This window comes from Diospyros lotus, chromosome 1 (genome assembly GCF_014633365.1).
Source record: "Diospyros lotus cultivar Yz01 chromosome 1, ASM1463336v1, whole genome shotgun sequence".
Classification (NCBI taxonomy): domain Eukaryota; kingdom Viridiplantae; phylum Streptophyta; class Magnoliopsida; order Ericales; family Ebenaceae; genus Diospyros; species Diospyros lotus.
Window position 1 is genome coordinate 23,055,774 of NC_068338.1, and position 21,172 is coordinate 23,076,945.

The 21,172-nt window shown below is 39.0% G+C and overlaps 1 protein-coding gene across 1 annotated transcript in view; it reads right to left on the minus strand.

The window, feature by feature from the left end:
- Positions 1-360: 360 nt before the first annotated feature.
- Positions 361-21,172, minus strand: part of LOC127804880 (pseudouridine-5'-phosphate glycosidase) — a 95,747-nt gene continuing 74,935 nt past the window's right edge. The window contains exons 5-13 of the mRNA XM_052341961.1: positions 6,777-6,836; positions 6,563-6,623; positions 2,474-2,580; positions 2,310-2,387; positions 1,675-1,720; positions 1,237-1,357; positions 1,049-1,134; positions 765-848; positions 361-640 (exon numbers count right to left, since the gene is read on the minus strand). Of these exons, the coding sequence (XP_052197921.1) occupies positions 627-640; positions 765-848; positions 1,049-1,134; positions 1,237-1,357; positions 1,675-1,720; positions 2,310-2,387; positions 2,474-2,580; positions 6,563-6,623; positions 6,777-6,836 (657 nt within the window). The 3' untranslated portion in view covers positions 361-626. The remainder of the gene's footprint in view (positions 641-764; positions 849-1,048; positions 1,135-1,236; positions 1,358-1,674; positions 1,721-2,309; positions 2,388-2,473; positions 2,581-6,562; positions 6,624-6,776; positions 6,837-21,172) is intronic.

A 21,172-nucleotide genomic window follows, 5' to 3' on the forward strand; every position in this document is an offset into this window, starting at 1 on the left:
TTCTCAAAATAAAAACAAAACGTCCTCATTTTGCAGTCATTTTCAAACACAACCCCACAAAACCAGAAAGCAAATAAAATGAAACAAGATTCTTATACAAGGAATTACCCACTGATGGTTGACCACCATGTTAACTCCATGACTTATGATTTTAAATTGGTGTTGCCTGCAAGAATCAAAACTAATTTTTTGTTTGGAATCATCCAAACCACAAAAGATGATGCCAAAGGAGCATCAAATTCTCACAATCTTGAGCAGAATTGGTTAAGACAATTTATTATTATCAAGCCCACCCTTCTCTCTTTTGCCCCTTTTAGGATGGGAGAAGTTATATGGAGTGATGCACGTGCCAAAACCCCCTTTAAGTAATAGTTGGCACTACTGCACTGGGTTGGCATTTTATACAAGCCTCAAACTATATGATGATTTATCAATTAATTATAATGCCTTCACAAAAATGAGGCCTTAATAACTATTACTCAGAAATATTTTTAACAGTCAAACACCGTAAACATAAATTGGGATAAATTTTAGAGCTAGTTAATAGGAGAAAGTGGAAAAGTGAAATAATACTAATCGAACTATGTTGATGCGCATACACAGACAAAAGCTATAATGTTGTTCTTCTAGTGGTATGGCCCTGCAAGATTGAAAATGTTAGATATGATTAGTGCTTGTGGATCCAGACACACCCCTTTTAGACAATTAGTAGAGGACATGCTCTTGCATACTGTTAGCAACAAATAGACAGTAAGAAAACTCACTTTGGTCATAACTTTGTCGGATCTGGGAAAGAGAAACAGCAATCTTAGCCCCAACAAGTGCATTGTTTTTTACAAGAGCAATGTCTGAGGATTCATCAAGGAAATTTATCCAATAAACATGCAACATCCGTTACTGATGATGAAGTATAGTAATGCAAGATACTGAAACTATCTACATCTAGGAAGGTGATTTCAGTCACTTGCCATCATGGCCTAGTTAATTCACTAGAATATACACAACTACAAATTGCAACCGCGCTCCTAAGCATCAGGGAAAAGGATACTTGAAGACAAAGATGCTCCTCCAGTTAGTTCATTTACTCTGGCTAGCAAGAATGGAGTTTCAGCATTACCTCTTATGCCCTTGTCCCTGTAGTTTCATCCGCGACAAGATAAGGCTTATTAGTCAGTGTAAATCAATTAAGAGCAATAACAGACTTCACAATTACAATAATAAATTAACTACTTGTACCTTGCTTCCCTGATAGCTCTTTGTATTGCAGACTCTATTAAACTTCCTGAGGCAGAATGCTCTTTTGGAATCGGGACTGCTACCAAAAGACCTGTTCCTAGCTTGAGCTTCAAGTTTGCATCTGCAGTCAAAAACCATTAAAGAATTAATATCAATTAAATTATCGGAATATTTAGATCTAGGATTTTTCTTTTCAGCTAAGCCGTCTAGGATTTATAAATAGAAGAAAAGTAAAATTATTTATTTTTTAATGCCTATCCATTTTATTTTCAACATTGGCCAACCAAATAAATATATCCATATCAATAAATATATCTTCAGTTTCTTTATTTTCTTTTGCCATCAATTTCTCTTTCTTTTAAATCAAAGTATCCAAGTTCCAAACATAGCCTTTATCATCATATAGAGGAAACATGAATTCTGTTGGCAGTCACTTGCCTATTAACTGAGCACAATCCTCTGGTGTCTCCACCCGGCAAGGTGCCTGCAATTTTACAACACAAATCAGAAAATGTTCCAGCTAGCTGCAGACTAAACAGAATGGAGGTGTTTAAAATTTACAACATGATTTCATGCACAGCAAAATCCCCCCACCATCACCTGCACAGGAAGCCTCCTTCTTTCTCCTTTTCTGATTTTGATTTGTTCTTATAAAAACAAAAAATCCATAGAATGGGGAGGATTTAGGAGACCCAACAAAATACTCTTTTCCCACAGTAATCTAGGATCCTCATAAACCATGTGTTGGCCTTTAGAGTCATATTTAATAGCATCCAACAGCACAATTCAGAGATCCCATGCCACAGTTTCAAGGACGAACCATTCATTAATGCTTATGCTATCTGATAGGGCATTAAACATGGCTCTTCGTGAACTCAATATAACTCACAATTTTTTCATTTTTTAATAGCTTTATGATGGTAGCCAAAGGTGAACTTCGGTGTAACAGGTGGGACACCATATTACTGTGCTAATTTGATTCATCATCTTTCAGGAGTCAGGACAAATTTGATAAGGAATAACATTGCAAACAATCAACATATCCAGATAGGTGAGATAAAAAATGTGCGTACTTTACAGCCACTTGTTTTGGAAAAAAATGCAGGAAATTCATTAGTCTTGTAAGCAGCAACACAAACTCCTTGAGTTTCCTACCACATTTAGAAAAATAAAACTGATCATATATTGAGTTAATACATGTTGATTCTCATGATATTTAAAACAAAATAGCATTTACCAAATACTCGAGAGTTCTGGGAATATCTAATATTGATTTTACACCAGCAGATATTACTGCTATAGGAGTCCTTCCAAGTTCTGTAAGATCAGACGACACATCCATTGCTGCCAGAAGCACAAATACATTAAATAAATATATAAATTAACAATGAAAATTGGTCAGAAAACTATAATCAACTGGAACTCAGATCCTTAATATTACCCATGGCTTGAAAATATGTCTAACCTATACACCTATTAATCAGCCAAATCAATGCTCCTGCCAAGTGACTTATTATGCAACAACCAGTGATGAATTCCTCTCATCCCCAGTCATAAGTTGAAAGCCACACAGTTCTCAAGATTTATTGTTTTGCCACTTGTCATAAGAATATGAAAAGCATCTACCTTCGTGAGCATAATAAGGCCACAAGCTAGAGTTATTACCCATCTGACATGTTGACACTAGTTTGATTTTGATATGCCAAAACATATTGAGAATAAATGAACTAAGAATGAACCAATGAAAAAGGGAGGTATTGGAAATTTTATTGTATTTGATAGTCAAGGTCCTCTGAAGATTTCCCTGTCTCGTAGATTGGACCATGTAATGGGAGATACAAAAAATGATTTCATTTTAGAAAAAAAATTCCCATTTTTGCTAAATAAATATCCCTGTTTTTCATTATTTAGTATGGATTTCTATTGAAAATTTTCTTAATGAACTCTTTTCAAGCATGTGACCTCTCATCTTGAAGATAAACAATCTAAACTGCAAAAAGGTTTTAAATTTGTATTAGGAACCAAATTTAAACTTTTTATTCTTAAGGATTTTGATTATTTTTTTTTTGTTGATCTGTTCATTGAATCTTTTTTTTTTTTTTTTTTTGTGGGGGTGGGGGAAAGAGAGGGTTACTTATTTACATCTATATCTTAAGTATCAAGAGAAAATATAAATTCAAAAAAGGAATTGGAGATAAAATACTAGTTAAAGAAAATGAGGGAATTTACTTAAATGGCAGTAAATGAAAATCAGCACAAGATAGTAGATGGACAGGTTAGTTGAGGCTGAGCAAATATCAAACGGTGAAGCCTTCATTGACTGCTATAATATAATCGATTGTCTGAGAGACAATTGAGGTAAGATGCTAATTAGTTTTCACAATCGACCATGGAAGACAACAATCGAGATCAGAGATGGTCCACTGTTTTGCATAGTCGATTGTCCAAGTGGATAGTCAACCTTCCAATTTTGCATACTTTGAAAGATAACCCAGCAGTCGACTGTCCAAGTGGGCAACTGCCCTTAAGAGCTGGCTAATCAAGACGTTATTACCACATTGCGAGACTAAAGACAAAGGCTGCCTTCCTCAGTTCTAAAACATTATTACTGCATCGGGGTCTACTCTGAGTTTCAATAGGCACAACTAATCAAAAATATTCTGCCATTATATCCAAGGAATCAAAATACTAAACAAGACAACTGAACTTGCCAGACGAATACATACATATACGTATAAATACAAAACTATATTCCATTTTCTTATTACCTTTGAATCAAATACATATAAATAGGACATATAAAATAGATACTTCAATTCTGTCCCTCCCTTGTGTAGTGTCGCATTTATGAAAATCATCATGTTGGTGTGATCATCTCACCTTGCTTTACCTGTGTTTCTTAGTGCTACACTAGCTTACTCAATATCATGTAAAACCAATGCTATATTAGATACACTGCAGGTTAAACAGAAACTTCAATGTCAGCAATTACAGCCATTACAGTGGCTCTAAAGAAATGGCGTTCAACTGTTTGAACACCATTTTCATTTTCATAAATAACTATGAGCATGCTGTTTTGTCTAATACAAGGGAAGTCCACCATTTAAACCAACATAACTAGGATTAGAATCAATGTTTAAAAAACTGGACTTCATATTTAACCAGACAGGGGAGAGAGTCAAGGGTCAACAGTTGGACCAAGGTCGAACCGAATCTATTAAATAAATATATAATAATTAAAACACTTGTCATTTATAAATTTATTTGTTAGTTCTAGGCTTCAATTATTTTAAAAAATATCTTCATATATCTGATTCTCTATTTTTGTAAAATAATAAAAATAGTCACTGATTTAAAGTTTAAACACTATCATAGAAAATAAAAATTATATAAATATTTAATTTTTTAAACATTTAGTTAGATGTAGACTCCTTTTTTTTATTAAATGGAAGATGGTAAGACCCCAAATTAGATGTATATTCTTCATATCTCTGGAACCTTTTATAGAGAATGAGATAAAGAATGTGAGAAAGAGATGATGCTGGAACCTACATGAATGAGAGAGAGAGCGATAGGCGAACGGCTGGCTTTGAAAAAGAATGAGAGAGAGGGGGGGGGGGGGGGGGGGGGCGGGGGGGAATTGTGCCAGACTCTTTCTACCACCACCTCCTAATCTTCCTCAATGCCCCCATATTTACTGGTGTTGCTGGCATTTTTCCAGATATGAAAAGGTTTGTATGTTTGGATACGAAAAAGTTCAGGGAGAGAGATGATAGATTGGTATTTTTACTCTTGTGATTAATTATGGTTTTGATGATGAAAACATTCCAAGCAAGATATTCTTAAAAGTATCAAAATCAAATTTATCAATGTATATGTGATTCTTTGAATCTATTGGCTTTTCAAGAAATATTAGTTCATGTGTATCAAAATGAATTTCCAAGAAATAATCATTTCAAATCAAAAGAAATAATTTTTGAATGCATTCTAGCCTATTTGTCGACAACATTGAAAAAAATGCTTAAAACTATCTACAGTCCTCTAGCATTCTGTCGATAGTCAGAAAGCATGTTTTGATAATGCCATGAAATTGTCGACAGTTTCGACAGACAGTATGCTTGTAAAAGAATCTGTCGACAACTTATTTACATTTGTTGACTAAGTCTTCATTCTTCAGTTAAAACTGTCGACTAACCCTTATTTTCTCTCGATAGTTTGTGTCACAGAATCTCGTAACGACTAGTTTTTTGAGCATTTAATGCACGTCGAGCACCAAGCAACGGTCTGATTTTTGGAAGCATGCACCATCAACTATAAATAGGTGGTTGAAGGATCATTCAAGACTCTTAGATCAATTCAATACTCAACTACTACGTGTTCAAAAAGTTATTGAGCATTAATTCTTTTTGTTCTCTTGTATCAAAATGTAAAGGCTGTGCTTTTCTTGTATTTATTTTTTTTCAAGCCTTGTATTTTTATTGAGAGAACTTGTAACTAAGAGGTTTAACTCTTATAACTCTCATTTTATTGTTGTATTCATTTTTCCAAGTTTGTAGAGCTTGAGAGCCTATCTATTTGATAGGAGGTTGTATTTTCCTAGTCTTTGGACTACAAAAACTACTTGGTTTAAGTAGGGGTCTTGGTGGATTGATTTTAAAATCCTTAGTGAGGAACTAAGATAGTGGATTAGCTTGGATAAGTCAAACTACTATAAATCTTTGTGTTCTTGTGTGTTTGCGTTATTTATTTTCCCTTCGTTAACACCTATTCATTCCTCACTAATTTCTCATATCAATCTTTCATTGGAAGATATTTTACATTGTTTAAGGTCCTGAAAGTCCAAATTTTTAAATAACCAATTCAACCCCCCCCCCCCCCCCCCCCCCTCTTGGTGTGTGCCCTAGCTCTCCATTTCTATCAAGAGAGACTGTTTTAGTGTATGTTTCAAGCTCTTTAAAGGTTTGTATTCCATATCTGAAAAGGTTTTTCCAAACCTTGGCCTGATTAGAGGATAGTTTCTCCTTCCCCATCCATTTCTTACTCTATTGTCTCTGCCTCTCTTTCTCACCGTTGTTGTGCAAGCAGCTTGCCCTAAGTCTAACCCCCAAATTCTTCACCGGCCATACTAAGGCATTAGCAAACTGGTTCAACCATGGAGGTTCAGCCAGATCATGGTTTAACCCCCAAATCAACCAAATTATGCCAGTTCTTAAGCATTCCAACTTTTAGGTGGTGACTAGACTGGAGTACCAGCAGGTTGGTTGGATCGGCTGGTCCAGTCTGGTTTTAACAACAATGATTACAATAGAGATCACGGTGTTCTTACTGTTCTCTCCATGTCTATGCACTCCACCAATACCCCCAGTGACAAATACATGGATGCCGACCTGCAGAAATATTGTACACAAGCTTAGCAAGGCTGTCTGAATGATAGGATTACATGTCCATTTTACATTTGTAGAAGAAATTTGAAGACTGAACTAACATTTGTAGAAGAAATTTGAAGACTGGAAAAAAAATGCATAGATTAAAGTGGTCACCATAGAAGCAAGAATCATGGAGGCGGAAACGGTGGTTGCGCCAACCCCTCTGGTAGCAACCTGAAAAGCATAAATGAAGTGAGAAACAAGGGCTTACAACCATCAAAGATTTACAGCTATACCAAGGAATATCATGCGGCAGATTTTGATAGTAGTATGTTCAGTCTAGACCTATTTAACTATTCTATATGCAACCACATGTTTCTCATTAACACAACTTTTTTGTTGATACAGAAAAGGGATAGTTACAAAGACTCACCTAAGATTTGACATAATATTCTCTTCCCATTAAATTTATTGTCACCTTACAGAACCCTACTTGGACCATCTTTGACCTAAAAGAAACCTACTTAATGTTTAGATCCTTCAGTAGACTCCATAATCAAATGTCTAGTAATCTGGCCTTCTTCAGTAGATCCCACAGTTGATTTTTAGCCTATTCGCTGATTCTACAACCTCTCCGGAGTTGCACAGTCGAAATCGACAGTCGACAAGACAATAGACCGATGGCCTCAACTGCCAACTTTTGTAATATTAAACTTTTTTAGAAATTTTAGATATTTAAAATTTTGTTTTGAATTAATTGAAATTAGTCCCCAAAGAAGGTTTAGTGATCATTTGAAAAATTATCGGGCCTCGAAAGGGATCCGAGAGAACCAAAAACATTAATTCATAAAGGAATGGACCTAAGTGTAATTTGATGAAAATTGTAAAATAGGCCAATTTCACCTAGTTAAGGAGCTGAGTTTCAATGCAAAATTAGACCAAACTAGATCAAATTAGGTTGAGCTCAAAATGGGCATCGTAAATAGGGTTACACGAACTCATGGGACCCAAGTTCGTCAGAAATCAACGAGCAAATTAAAAATTACTCAAACTTGAAGTTGATTGAAATGCACAACGATTTGACTGGATGACCTACTTTGAATCTGAATAAAGTTTGAATGAGCTTAGAATTAAATGAACCAAAAGATAGATGTTGAAATAAGCATAACTGAGAGAGCAACGATACAATTGAATTTCACAATCGACCCTAGAATTGAAAATAGTCGAGCTCAAAAGATTGTAGAAAAAGTTTCCCAAGACACAACAAACAACTTGGGTAAGCCACTTTGAGCCAAGATTTCAAACAAATAGTGGAAATTGGATCAAATCGTTTTACAATGCCTATAGGCGAAATGGAAGAGAACACATTGATACTTTCAATACATTTCAAACCACAGACGAGTAAGATATCAAAGCTATAAATTTGCAATGGTTTTTCTAGTGAAAAAATGACCTCCACATGGTAGGGTGTGACATAAATTGATGATGTTGCTTTGCTCATGCTCTAGGATGCATCAACAAAAGATCTGATCAGCATAGTATTTGAACAGGTAGGGCTCATCCCAGAAGATAGTTCTGACTTTTCTTAAGAAATTTTGCCTGTCTAGCTTAGTCCAATGGTCTGGAATCAGACCAGTTGCCAGATAATTTCCAATGTCAGCATACCAAGGGACGACAATTGATGTAGAAACAACATTCACCTCAAATAGATGCTCCTCTGGGAAACTATCTTGGATTGGTTCATTAAACTGGGAAAGCTCTTGACTCGGGATCCTAAACAGATGATCCGCCGCAACATTCTCTACTCTTTTTTTATCCTTGATTTCAATGTGGAATTCTTGAAGGAGTAGGATCCATCAGATAAGATGCGACTTGGCGTCTTGCTTGGTTAGGAAATACTTTAATGCAGCATGATCTGTATAAACAATCACCAAAGACCCTACCAAGTATGACCTGAACTTGTCTAGAGTAAAGACTACAGCCAACAACTCTTTCTCGGTGGTAGTATAATTTTTCTGAGCTTCGTTGAGTGTTCAGCTAGCGTAGTATATAACATGGGGCTTCTTATCCTTTCTCTGCCCTAACATAGCACCTACTGCAAAGTCACTTGCATCACACATCAATTCAAAAGGTAGAGACCAATTAGGTGGCTGTATGATGGGTGTTGAGACAAGCGAGTTCTTTAGTTTCTCAAAAGCATCTTGGCAAGCAGGTGTCCATTCAAATGGGACATCCTGGGACAATAAGTGGCACAAAGGTCTTGCAATGGTGCTAAATGAAGCAATGAATCGCCGGTAAAACCCGGTGTGACCAAGAAAAGACCTAATGTCCTTGACATTTCTAGGGACGAGTGGTTTTTGAATGGCTTCTACTTTGGCTTTATCTACCTCAATTCCCTTTGATGAAACGATGTTCCCTAAAACGATGCCACGAGTGACCATGAAATGACATTTTTCCTAATTGAGCACTAAATGAGTTTCCTCACATCGGGTCAGAACTTTCTCTAGGTTCTCTAAGCAGGATTCAAAATTGTTCCCATAGACTGAAAAATCATCCATGAATATCTCTACTATGTTTTCGACCATTTCGCTGAAAATGCTCATCATGCACATTTGAAAAGTGGCAGGTGCATTACATAATTCGAAAGACATGCGCTTGTAGGAAAATGTTCCAAACGGACATGTGAAGGTCGTTTTCTCTTTATCCTCAAGAGCAATTTTGTAATACCCGAAGTTTTCCTAGGCATTGTGTCATGGCTTGGGCTCGGATTGGCTAACTGATTTGGAGTTAATCAGCGATAGAAATGGTAAGTCGGGCAGGGAGAAAGAAAGGAAGAGATAGCAAGGGAGACAGACGAGTATAGAGAGAAGGAAAGAAATCTGAAGTTGATTGATAATCTCGTTAATGGACCAAAAGGTCTAGGAAGGATATATAGGCCTCTGCATACTCGAGGATTCCTTCCCTAAACAGTTATAACAACTTATTTTGTCCTATTCACACCCTTTACACCTGGGCTGCTTTTGGAATATTCTTTCTAACAAACTTATACAACTGGAAATTAAAACAAATAACAGAATCTAAAGAAAGTAGTAACAGAATGCAATGAAAGGAAATTAGGAGGGGTATCGCCGTGTGTGACAATTCCCTCCTCCTTAAATCATTTCTTGTCCTCAAGAAATGTTAAGTAGGCTGGCAGTCGTGGGGAACTGTTGGAGAAGAGTTGGTAGGTACTCCCACGTGTTGCTTCCTTGTTCTTCGTGTTGCCACTTTACCAACACCTGGATGAGGGGTACTCCCTGGCGGTAGATCACTCTTTTGTCGAGAATGGCCTCAGGCTTCTTTGAAATCTCCTTTTCCTTTGGATTGGTGGGCAGTGCAGTATCCACTGGCTCAGTCCCAGCTGATTTCTTCAATAATGAAACATGGAAAACTGGGTGAATGTGGGTTCCCTGGGGAAGTTGTAGTCGGTATGCCACCTTCTCGACCCGAGCGAGGATGGGATAGGGACCAAAGTATTTGGGGCTCAATTTGGACACCGATCCTTGGGTAAGGGTCTTCAGATGAGGATACTTCAACCGGAGATACACTCTTTCGCCCACGTCAAACTCCGTCTCACTTCTTTTCTTGTCCGCATATTGCTTCATCCTATTTTGGGCTGAGGCTAGCTCCTGCTTAAGCTGTTGCAAAACCATCATTCTTTGCTGCATATATTCTTCCACAGCGGTTGCAGTCACCTATCCTTGTAAGGCGGGTAAGATGGGAGGTTTGTACCCAAAGTTGGCCTTGAAAGGAGACATTTTCAAGGCTGTGTGGTAATTAGAGTTATACCACCATTGGGCCAATGCTAACCACCGATGCTAGCTCTTGGGTTGTCGAATGCACATACACCGCAGGTATGTTTCCAGGCTTTGATTGACCCTGTCCGTCTGGCTGTCCGATTGCGCGTGATAAGCTGTCGACATATTAAGTTTGGCCCCCATAGACTTCATCAGGCCTTGCCAGAACTCACTTGTGAAGATCTTATCCCTATCCGAGATGATAGTACTTGGAACTCCATGTAGCGCCACTACTTTGTCCACAAAGGACCTTGCTACCTCCTGCGCTGTAAAAGGGTGGGACAAACCTATGAAATGGGCGAATTTTGTCAGCCTATCAACGACCACCAGCACACTATCCTTCCCTTCGGATTTAGGCAACCCTTATATAAAATCCATAGAGACACTAGTCCAAGCTTGGCCCGGAATAGGCAGGGGTTGAAGGAGGTCGGGGTAGGGTACATTTTCATGTTTGCATCGCCTACAAGTGTCGCAGGCCAGAACGAATTTCTGGACATCAGTCTTTAACTTGGGCCATTGGAATAGCTGCTTTACGCTAAGGTAAGTATTTTGAACTCCAGAATGCCCTCCCAAAGGTGATTCATGCAAGGATTGCATGATCTTTTTCTTGAGACTTCCCTTATCACCAACAACAATCCTGCCATGAAGTCTGATCAACCCTTCCTGTAAGGCATAACCTCCAGCATCAGTAACTCCCATTGCTAGCTTCTCCAGTATTCCCCTCACCTGTTCGTCCGCTTCATAGCTGTCGACAACTTCTTGATACCATGCTGGAATTACGGTAGTGATGGCATTCAGACTTCCTTCTTCTTGGCACCTTGAAAGGGCATCAGCAGCAACGTTCTCCTTGCCCTTTCTATACTGAATTATGTAGTCCAATCCCATCAATTTTGCCATTCCCTTTCGTTGCAGTTGAGTTTGCAATTTTTGCTACAACAAATGTTTCAAGCTCTCATGATCTGTTCTGATTATAAACTTCCCATTCTCTAAGTAATGCCGCCACTTTTCTACTGCCATAAGCACCGACAAGAATTCCTTTTCATAGATGCTTAATCCCAAATGCCTGGGGCTTAATGCTTGGCTTAGAAATGCCAAGGGCCTTCCTCCTTGTGACAACACAGCCCCTATGCCCCCCCCGCAGGCGTCTGTCTCCAGCATGAAAGGTGTAGAAAAATCGGGCAGGCCCAAAGCAGGCACCCTACTCATCTCAATCTTCAGCTTCTCGAAGGCTTCCTCAGCCTCTTTTCCCCAGCTGAATGAACCCTTCTTAAGTAGGTTGGTAAGTGGTTTACTCACCACTCCATATCCTCTCACAAACTGGCGGTAGTAACCGGTAAGGCCAAGAAATCCTCGTAAAGCCCTTACTGTTGTTGGACGTGGCCAAGCTATCATGGCTTCCACCTTTTTGGGATCAGTCCTAACTCCTTCTTTTGATATCAAATGGCCCAAATACTCAACCTGATCTTGCCCAAAGGAACATTTCGACCTTTTGATGAAGAGCTGATTAGATCTAAGGACTTCTAGGGTGGTTTTGAGGTGTTGTAAATGCTGGTTAATGTTTGGGCTATAGACAAGGATATCATCGAAGAATACTAATATGAATTTCCTTAAATAGGGTTCGAAGATTTGGTTCATTAGGGCTTGAAAAGTGGCTGGGGCATTGGTGAGTCCAAATGACATCACCAAGAATTCAAAATGTCCATGGTGGGTTCTAAAGGCTGTTTTACGGACATCATTAGGTTTCATTCTTATTTGGTGGTATCCCGAATGAAGGTCCAGCTTTGAAAAAATTTTGGCATTGTGTAGCTCATCCATTAGGTCTTCTATCAAGGCTATAGGATACTTTTCTTTGATAGTTAGGGTATTTAATTGTCGGTAATCCACACAAAAACACCAAGATCCATCATTCTTTTTAACAAGGAGGACTGGTGACGCGAAAGGGCTTTGGCCGGGTCTTATGAAGGATTGTTTTAGCATTTCCTTCACCATTTTCTTAATTTCTGTTTTCTGGATGGGAGAATAATGGTAGGATCTGATGTTTATGGGTTCGGTATTGGGCTTTAGGTGGATTGAATGGTCCAAGGCTCGGGATGGAGGTAGAGTATCTGGTTCAGTAAATAAATCCTTAAATTCTAATAGCAATTCATCAATAGGGGCCTGAAAGTGTACCTGGTCAAGATCACATTCCCCATACAGCTTTTGCTTGTCCCCTTCTTCCACTACTGTAAGGGAGAACAGTTGAGCCAGTTGGTTCCACTTACTCCTGAACACCTGGTGAAGCCTCTTCCTGATTATCATTCGGCAAGTCCCAAACTCTCTTCCTCCCGTGAGAGTCATTCTTCTCCCTTCTTTATCAAAGGATACCTCCATCCTATTGAAATCAAAGCTTATGGGGCTCACTTCTTTCATCCAGTCAACCCCTAGTACCACATCGCAGCCCCCTAACTGCAGCAGCCTCAGGTCCGCTTCAAACTTCTCCCCTTGCATCTCCCAATTAAACCCTCGACATACCGATTCACTGATCACTCTATTCCCATTAGCCACCGTCACACTGAGGGGTTGAGTTTCCTTGGGGGAACATTTCAATCTCTTTACCGACCCTTCATCCAGGAAGCTATGCGTGCTTCCACTGTCAATTAAGATTAACAAGCTGTCATTCTTCACCTTCCCTTCCACCTTAATGATCTTGTTATTGGTCACCCCCTTCAACGCATGGAGTGAAATCTCACATGTGTCTTCTTCCCTGAGCTCATCGTCCTCTTCTCTTTCATCTTCTTCCGCTTCTGCTTTCTCTTTCAGGTCCCTTTCTAATAACAACAGCTGCCGCCTACATTGATGCCTAGGATAGTATTTATCCCCGCATCTGAAGCACAACTCAGGCTGCCTCCTCGGGTCGTTATATTTTCCCCCTGAGCTGGGCCCTCCTGTATTCCTAACACCTTGGCCGACTCTACCCCAATCTCGGTTATGTACCTTATCGCCTGGATGGGCTGAGTTTCCCGTGACCACCCGGTGCTGTTGTCTCTGCTTCCTCATTAAGGCTTCGACCACCATTTCTTGTAGTCTAGCGCTTTCTGCCGCTTGCTCCACTGTTCTAGGCCAGATCATTTTAACCATAGGCCTCAAATCATCGCTGAGCCCACTCAAGAAGCTAGAGACAAAATAGGCTTCTGAGAGGTGGGGGTCGTTGTTGATCATCAATGACCTCAGTTCTTCGAACCTTCTCAGGTAGGCATTCACGTCTCCTACCTGCTTTAATTTATTGAATTCTTCAATGACGTCTGACATACTTTTTTCTCCAAACCTCTAGCATAACCTCCCCGTGAACTCCACCCAGGTTGGGTTGTTCCTGACCCTAATCCACCCCTGATACCAAGCGTCTACCAGGTCATCAAAGTAGGCCGAGGCCAAGGCCACCCTCCTTTCCTCAGGTACGTTGTATCAGTCGAACATGCGCTCACATTTTCTCACCCACCACCGGGGATTATTCCATCAAACACTGGAATCTCCAACCTGTGTGTCGGGAACCCCGGTTGTTGTGGACGATTATGTCCTTCGTGTTCACCCTCCATCACATTCCTTATATCCCCCTCCGGTTCCACTCCTGCCCCCTCATTGCCCACTACTCTGTCCCTCCTGACATCTGGTATTAATGGCTCTGTTCTATTTCTAGGAGGAAACTCAGGGGCCAATCTCACAGCATTTTGGCAAGTGAACATAACCATAAACTGTTGGAGTTGGGCTCCTAGCTCTGCTCTCATTTGCGCATTATCCTCCCGCATTTGAGACAGAGCCCCGTCGAGCCTTCTCTCCAGTTCACCTACCGAACTTTCCATTTGGCGGTCCAGTGTTAAAATCGCCTCATGATTTCGCTCCGATCCTCGCTCTAACTGATCTACGTGACTCTGGAAGTCTGTCACCGTCGAGCTGAGCTGTTGTAGCTGCGCCTCGAAGCTCTTCATGCGGGTACCGTCCGCCATGGATGAATGCTCCGCTAATCCAGCCAAGACCGAGGCTCTGATACCAAATTGTCACGGCTTGGGCTCGGATCGGCTAACTGATTTGGAGTTAATCAGCGATAGAAATGGTAAGTCGGGTAGGGAGAAAGAAAGGAAGAGATAGCAAGGGAGATAGATGAGTATAGAGAGAAGGAAAGAAATCTGAAGCTGATTGATAATCTCGTTAATGGACCAAAAGGTCTAGGAAGGATATATAAGCCTCTGCATACCCGAGGATTCCTTCCCTAAACAGTTATAACAACCTATTTTGTCCTATTCACACCCTTTACACCTGGGCTGCTTTTGGAATATTCTTTCTAACAAACTGATACAGCTGGAAATTAAAACAAATAACAGAATCTAAAGAAGGTAGTAACAGAATGCAATGAAAGGAAATTAGGAGGGGTATCGCCGTGTGTGACACATTGTTGTTCAAGAAATAAAACATTCCCTTGAAAATCGAAGGATAGATGTGAAGTTCCGAGGTAATCGCCGAGGAACGAATGAAGGGTTTTCCGAAAAATTATGGAAACTATCGCAAGGGGGCATCATCTAAGGTATTTTGGAGAAGTTTAAGGAGTTCTAGGGCCCAAGGGATATAAGTACAAAGAAGTTTTTGGCCTTAAGAGGTATTTGTAAGAAGTTAAAAATATCTTGTGACTAGTTAGTTAAAGGAACCAAATAAGCTAACTTAGTTAGGAGCACTGTTGTTAAAGGCCCAAGGCGCACTAAGGCGCAAAGGGTCTTGGAGCCTGAGGCGCAAGGCGCAAGGCGAGACGCGTGCCTGGCAGGTGCAAGGCGCATGCTAACTAAGAAGAAAGAAAAATATACTTCTTAATTGAATAATAAGTCATAAAATAGATCCTAATCACATATCAACATTTATGTTATCAAAAAATTCAAGAATTCAACATATATTAAATAAATCACAACATAAACATACTTCATGACATACCTGTAAATTTCAGCAAATTAAATCCCACCATATTTCAACAAATCAGAAAAAGGAATCAACATTTAAACACCACAAATAAAAAACAAAATTAGTATTTGACATATATAATTAAAAGCCAACAAAATAGTATTAAAAATGTCATTAAACTTAAGCAAAACCCACCAAAAAATGTTAGTTTTAAGACTTTAAGTCAACAATCAACTTAAAAGGAAAAGTTAAATGATCAACCTTAAACCATTAATAGGTCCTAAATGGCTAAATTTTAATTAGGATTAACTAGATATACATAATAACTAGAAATCATCCTCATCATCAAGATCAAATGTATCCATATTTTCATCATCAGAACTATCATCTCCAATATCTTCTTCTACATCATCTCTCTCTCCATCTTCTTCTTCCTCGTCAAGATCCATTGGAGCATTTGAAGTTGATGCCCTTGTCCCCCTCCCCCTTGTCAAATTTGAAGTTGAAGTCGCTTTTGATCTAGTTGAGTGATTAGCTTCTTCAACACCAGATGCCATAGCAACATCAGCCCATGTCAAATCATGATCTTCATGTACCAGCTCATCATCTGACTCTCCAAATTTATCAATTGCCCCAAGCAACCACTCATTACTTTCATCAACTTCATCTAAAGAAATTGGATCAATTGATTTACACAAACTGAAACGATAGTCTCAAAGCTCTATTATACTTGACAAATACCAAATCATTGAGACGTTGTTGCTCCAATCGATTTCTCTTTTTGTTATGAAGCTGTCATAATTAAATTAGAATCAGTAAGTTAAAAAAATAAGAAATTATACACCTTTAGTGGTGAATATTAAGAATAAGAAAAAACACCCTTACATGCTCAAAGACACTCCAATTCCTTTCACAACTTGAAGAGCTACAAGTGAGGCTACATATCTTGATGGCAAACTTTTGCAAATTAGGGGTTGCAGTACCAAATTGAGACCACCATTCAACTAGGAAAAAATATACCATAATGACATAATCAGTAATTGAAAATTGCTAGTTGTAGACTAATGATTAGACTTACTTAGATTATTAATTAAAAAACCATATTACCTGGTGCAAATTGATTCCTTCCTCTTATGCATATTTCTTTTCCAAATATCCCTTCAGCATTTTTATACAAGCTTAGCTCTTTAGAAATTTTGTCTTGCACCTCTGCAGTGGGAACCAACCTCTCTATGGTTAGATACAACCCATCAATAATCTCTCGATCTTCTCCAATGCTTGCATTTGAATAAAAAAATTCTGGATTCAAGTAATATCTGGTTGCATGTAGAGGGCGATGCAATTGAATATTCCACCTCCCATCAATAATTTCAAATATTTGCTTGTATTTCCTTTCATCATCAAAAGATTTTGCAATGGCTTCTTTTGCCCTATCCATAGCCTCATAAATATAAGGCATAGCAGGCTTATCCTCATTGTCTACCACTCTAAGCACCTTGACAAGTGGCCCTGACACCTTGAGAGCATAAAGAACATTTTTCCAAAATGAATCTTGTAACACTGTTTGAGATGCAAGCTTACCACGTGCTTCTCTTGCAAATTTAGAGTTAGTCCACTCTTCTGAAGTGAACATCTTCCTCAAGTTGGCTTTTTGTTTATGAAGTCTTGAAAGGGTGAGGAAAGCCGTGGCAAATCTTGTTTTCCCAGGTCTTAACATCTCTCTCTTTTTTGTGAATATTCTCATCATATTCAACACTTGTGTAGAGCTATACAAGAATCCATTTACTGCACATGCTTTTTGAAAAGTCTTCTTCAATATAGGAAGTTTAAAAATATCTTCTAACATTAGGTCTAAGCAATGGGCAGCACATGGTGTCCAATATAAGTGCTTTCGCTTAGCCATTAAGAACTCTCCTATAAGACAAGTTAAAAATCTGTCATTAAACTAACAACATCAACATCATTCAAAAGGTAAAAGTTAAAAAATAGCAAACTTACCAGCTAAAACATTAGCCGAGGCATTATCAGTCACAACTTGAACCACATTTGCTTCACCTACTTCCTCTACAAACTGGTCAAGTAATTTAAATATTTTAACAGCATCCTTGGCATATGAGGAAGTATCAATGGATCTAATAAACATGCTTCCCTTTGGACAATTTACTAAAAAGTTAAGCAAAGATCTCTCTCTCTTATCCTTCCAACCATCACACATAAGGGAACATCCATATTTAGGCCAATCGTCCTTATAACTCTTCATAATTTCATTTGTGCGTACCAACTCCTTCTTAAGATAAGGAACTCTCACCTCATGATAACTAGGAGGTTTCATGCCTGGACCAGCTCGACCAATAGCCTCAATCATTGGCTTAAAACTTGGATACTCGACTGCATTGAAAGACAAGCCAGCTTCATACATCCATCTAGAAAACCAAACGCAAGCATTCTCCCTCAGTTCTTTATTGACATGGGTCTCCATTGTTGTTTGCTTCCCAGTGCTCACTTTAAGTTTAGGAGGCAAAAGCAAATCCAAAGGCCCTTTCATCGTTTGCTTTTTTTGTTGCATTGTTAAACCTTGACTTGAACTTGAAGACATAGTGTAACACCCGGTGTTAAAAGAATGAGAAAGAAAGTGAGAAAATTCCAAAAAATGCCCATGAGAAGGTGTAACACCCGTGTTACCGGTGTTAAAAGAATGAGAAAGAAAGTGAGGAAATTCCAAAAATGCCCTTGAGAAGGTGTTGGATCCTTGAGATTGAGAGTGCCCTATGAGGGGGGTATTTTGGTAATTTGGATAATGAAGTCCAATAAAGGGTAATTTGGTAAATTGGAGATAATTCCAAGAAGGAATTAAGTGTGGAAGTGAATTAGTTCCCATTTTGCATTATGTGGAGATAAATGGGATTGAAAATTCACAAAAGGGTATTTTAGTAATTTTGGAGAGAAATCCCATAAAGGAATTAAATATGATAAAAAGGGGAAATTAATTATGGGAGTGGAAATAATTAATTTTTCCTAAATTGGTGTATTTATTTGGTGGTGCCACATGGATGGATAAGATTAAAGTTTGGAAGCCAAGTTGTGTCTTAGAGTGACACTTGGCATATTCTTGTTCAAGCAAAAATGGTGGCTTTTATTTAAATGGAAAAGAAAATAAGATGAACCATTTTAGCCATGTGGGTGTAATGATCACTTGAATTAAAGAAAATTCCAAAAGAAAATGGGAAATTAGTCACCCATTAATGTTTGAAAAATGTGGGATTTAATTTATATGTAATATATATATATATATGTCTTTCAAGATGATAGCTTGAAAATAGTCCCATTTAAATAAATGAGAAAGAAATGGGAATTCAAGATAATCCAAGGGTGGAGGATTTGTCTTGAAAGTGGAATTAAATCCAATGAATGAAATTAAATCCTTCAAGTGGGCATGGATTTCCAAGTGGGTTTATTAATCCAAGAGAGGAGATGAGGTGGAAGGTGGAGATTTAATCTCCAAAGAAATCCAAAGATTGGGATCTAAGCTCTCCATAAGTCTTGGATTGTGCTTTCTTGAATGGTGGAGATTTGGTCTTGGAAAAGTGAAAGAAATCCAATGGTTGAGATTTAAGAAGACTAAAGCTATGGGTTGTGTTTCTTTCAATGGCTAGGATGTATTCTTGAAAGGTAAAGTGTATGGCCAAGATTTGTTCTTACAAAGCACATGGATTGTGCTTTTGGTGAAGGGCTAGGATTTATTCTCTTAAATCCATAAGATCCAAAGGCTAGAATTTGTTCTTGAATAATGGGAGAAATAATACAAATAAGCAAGTGTAAGGAAGACTTGTCTTCTTTGGCCATTTGAAGAGAGAATGAAAGAAGAGAGAAAGAAATGGAGAAGTCTTCCATTTTTGCAAAAGAGAAGAATTTTCTCCCAAGAGAAGAATTTTTCTCCCAAGAGAAGAAAGGAAAAGAAGAAAGGTAAGGGAGGTATTATTTTTCTAGCCATTAAAGGCTAGGTTTCCTTCCTTTTTCCTAAAGTATTTCTTCTAAATCCATGGGATTTATTTTGTTCAAGGTTCTTTCAAGGAGAAGAGTGGGAATAAAGCTAGAATGGGTTCAAGCTTCAAGGAATGGAGTTAAGGTAAGGGATAGCCCCATGGGATGGTGGCTTGCAAGTTGTAAGTATGATGCATGAATTCTACGTGTGCATTGGCATGTTGTGTGTTCAAGGACCTATGGCCATGAGGTTGAGTGGGGTAGGGTAGATTAAAGCCTCAAACCAAGGTGGTTGTGAGGATGTGGAAGCCCTAACCATGTTGCATACATGCATTGGCATCACATTTATTTTCATGTTCATACTATTGTCATTGCACCCTTATTGAGCTTAATAGCTCATGAGGTTTTTATCCTCACCATGTATGTATCTCATGTGCAAGAAGGAAGGGATCTTGGAAGGTTAAGCATGCTTGATGAAATGAAGACCCTAAGGAACTCATGTAATTTAGCTTGGGTTTGAAAGCCTAAGCATGTTGTAAATTATTTTTTTATTTATTTGATGTATGATGTAGCAAACATATTGTAAAGCTATATTTTTAATAAAAAGGGATTTTTGTTGGAGAAATAAAGGCAAATTTGAAAGAAAGTGAGTTATTTATTTATTTTAAATTTCTGGAAAATTTGGGGTTTAAATGCCAAAGAAAAAAAAAAGAAAAAAAAAAAAGGAAGTGTGGAGGCAGTTGCAGAAGGCAGCAGGGGGGGCTGCCAGGCGCGGGGGCGCGCGCTGGGGCGCGCGCGGGCAGCCGCGCAAAGGTGCGCGCGGGGCGCGCGGCCGACCCGCGTGGCTGCGACTGGGGCCAGCCCGCGCAGGCGCGGGCTGCGGCAGCCCCAACCAGAGCGCGGTCGGGCCAAGGGAGGGCCCAGCCGGCTGTGGGGCCCGCGCGAGAGGAAAAAAAAAGGGGGGGGGGGGGAAATTCTGAAATTAGGGAAAAAAAAAAGGGGAATAATTTAGCCCAATTTTGGAAGATTTTGGGCTATAGAAAAAAATTTATAAAATTCCCCGAAGGAGTCCCCGAGTGATGAAATGTGGAAAATTGGAGGATTTTCTGTGTGTGAGTTTCCCCTTAGTCTAGCCCGGTGGTAAGAAGCATCTTGAGGCCCTTAGGCGGTGTAGCGGGTTATTTCTTCGTTCATAAGAAACTCGCGAGGTCCTAGGGTGTTTATGGATCCTGGGTAAGCGAAGGGCCAGACGAAGCCTAGTTCCCACCTAGGGCGTTTCGTCACGAAACATAGTCTACCCTTCAAATTCGGGCTTTGGGGCGAGGAATCCAGGAGATTATCGTCGGTAACACCCGCGAGTGGGAACGGGGCGTTACACATAGGCCTTTTAACACCTCTTTCAAAAACCACTTCATCATCATCATCATCTCCAAGGGTATAAATGTCGTCAAAATCTGGTATAACATCACTATTGTTCTTCTCTTCTAGCTTTTTCGACATATACTCTCTAATTTCTTCTTTAACATGTGAAGGACATTTTGGACAAACTTTGGCATTCCTGTACCCTCCAACAAGGTGTTGTTTAGCTCGGTAAACCCCTCCTTTCGTTATTTTTCCACAAAAATTACATTTTAAACAGTTTATGTCATTTGGATCTGGCAATGTGTTATATTTCCATGCTGGATCTTTTCTACCACTGCCAGAGGAGCCACTAGGAGCATTTGAATCAGATGCCATTAGGATTAGGATATATGTCATAATCATCATAAGCAAGGAGTCATAAATTTGAAAAAACATTGTAAAAAAATTCTGAAAAGAAGCATGGATCAATAA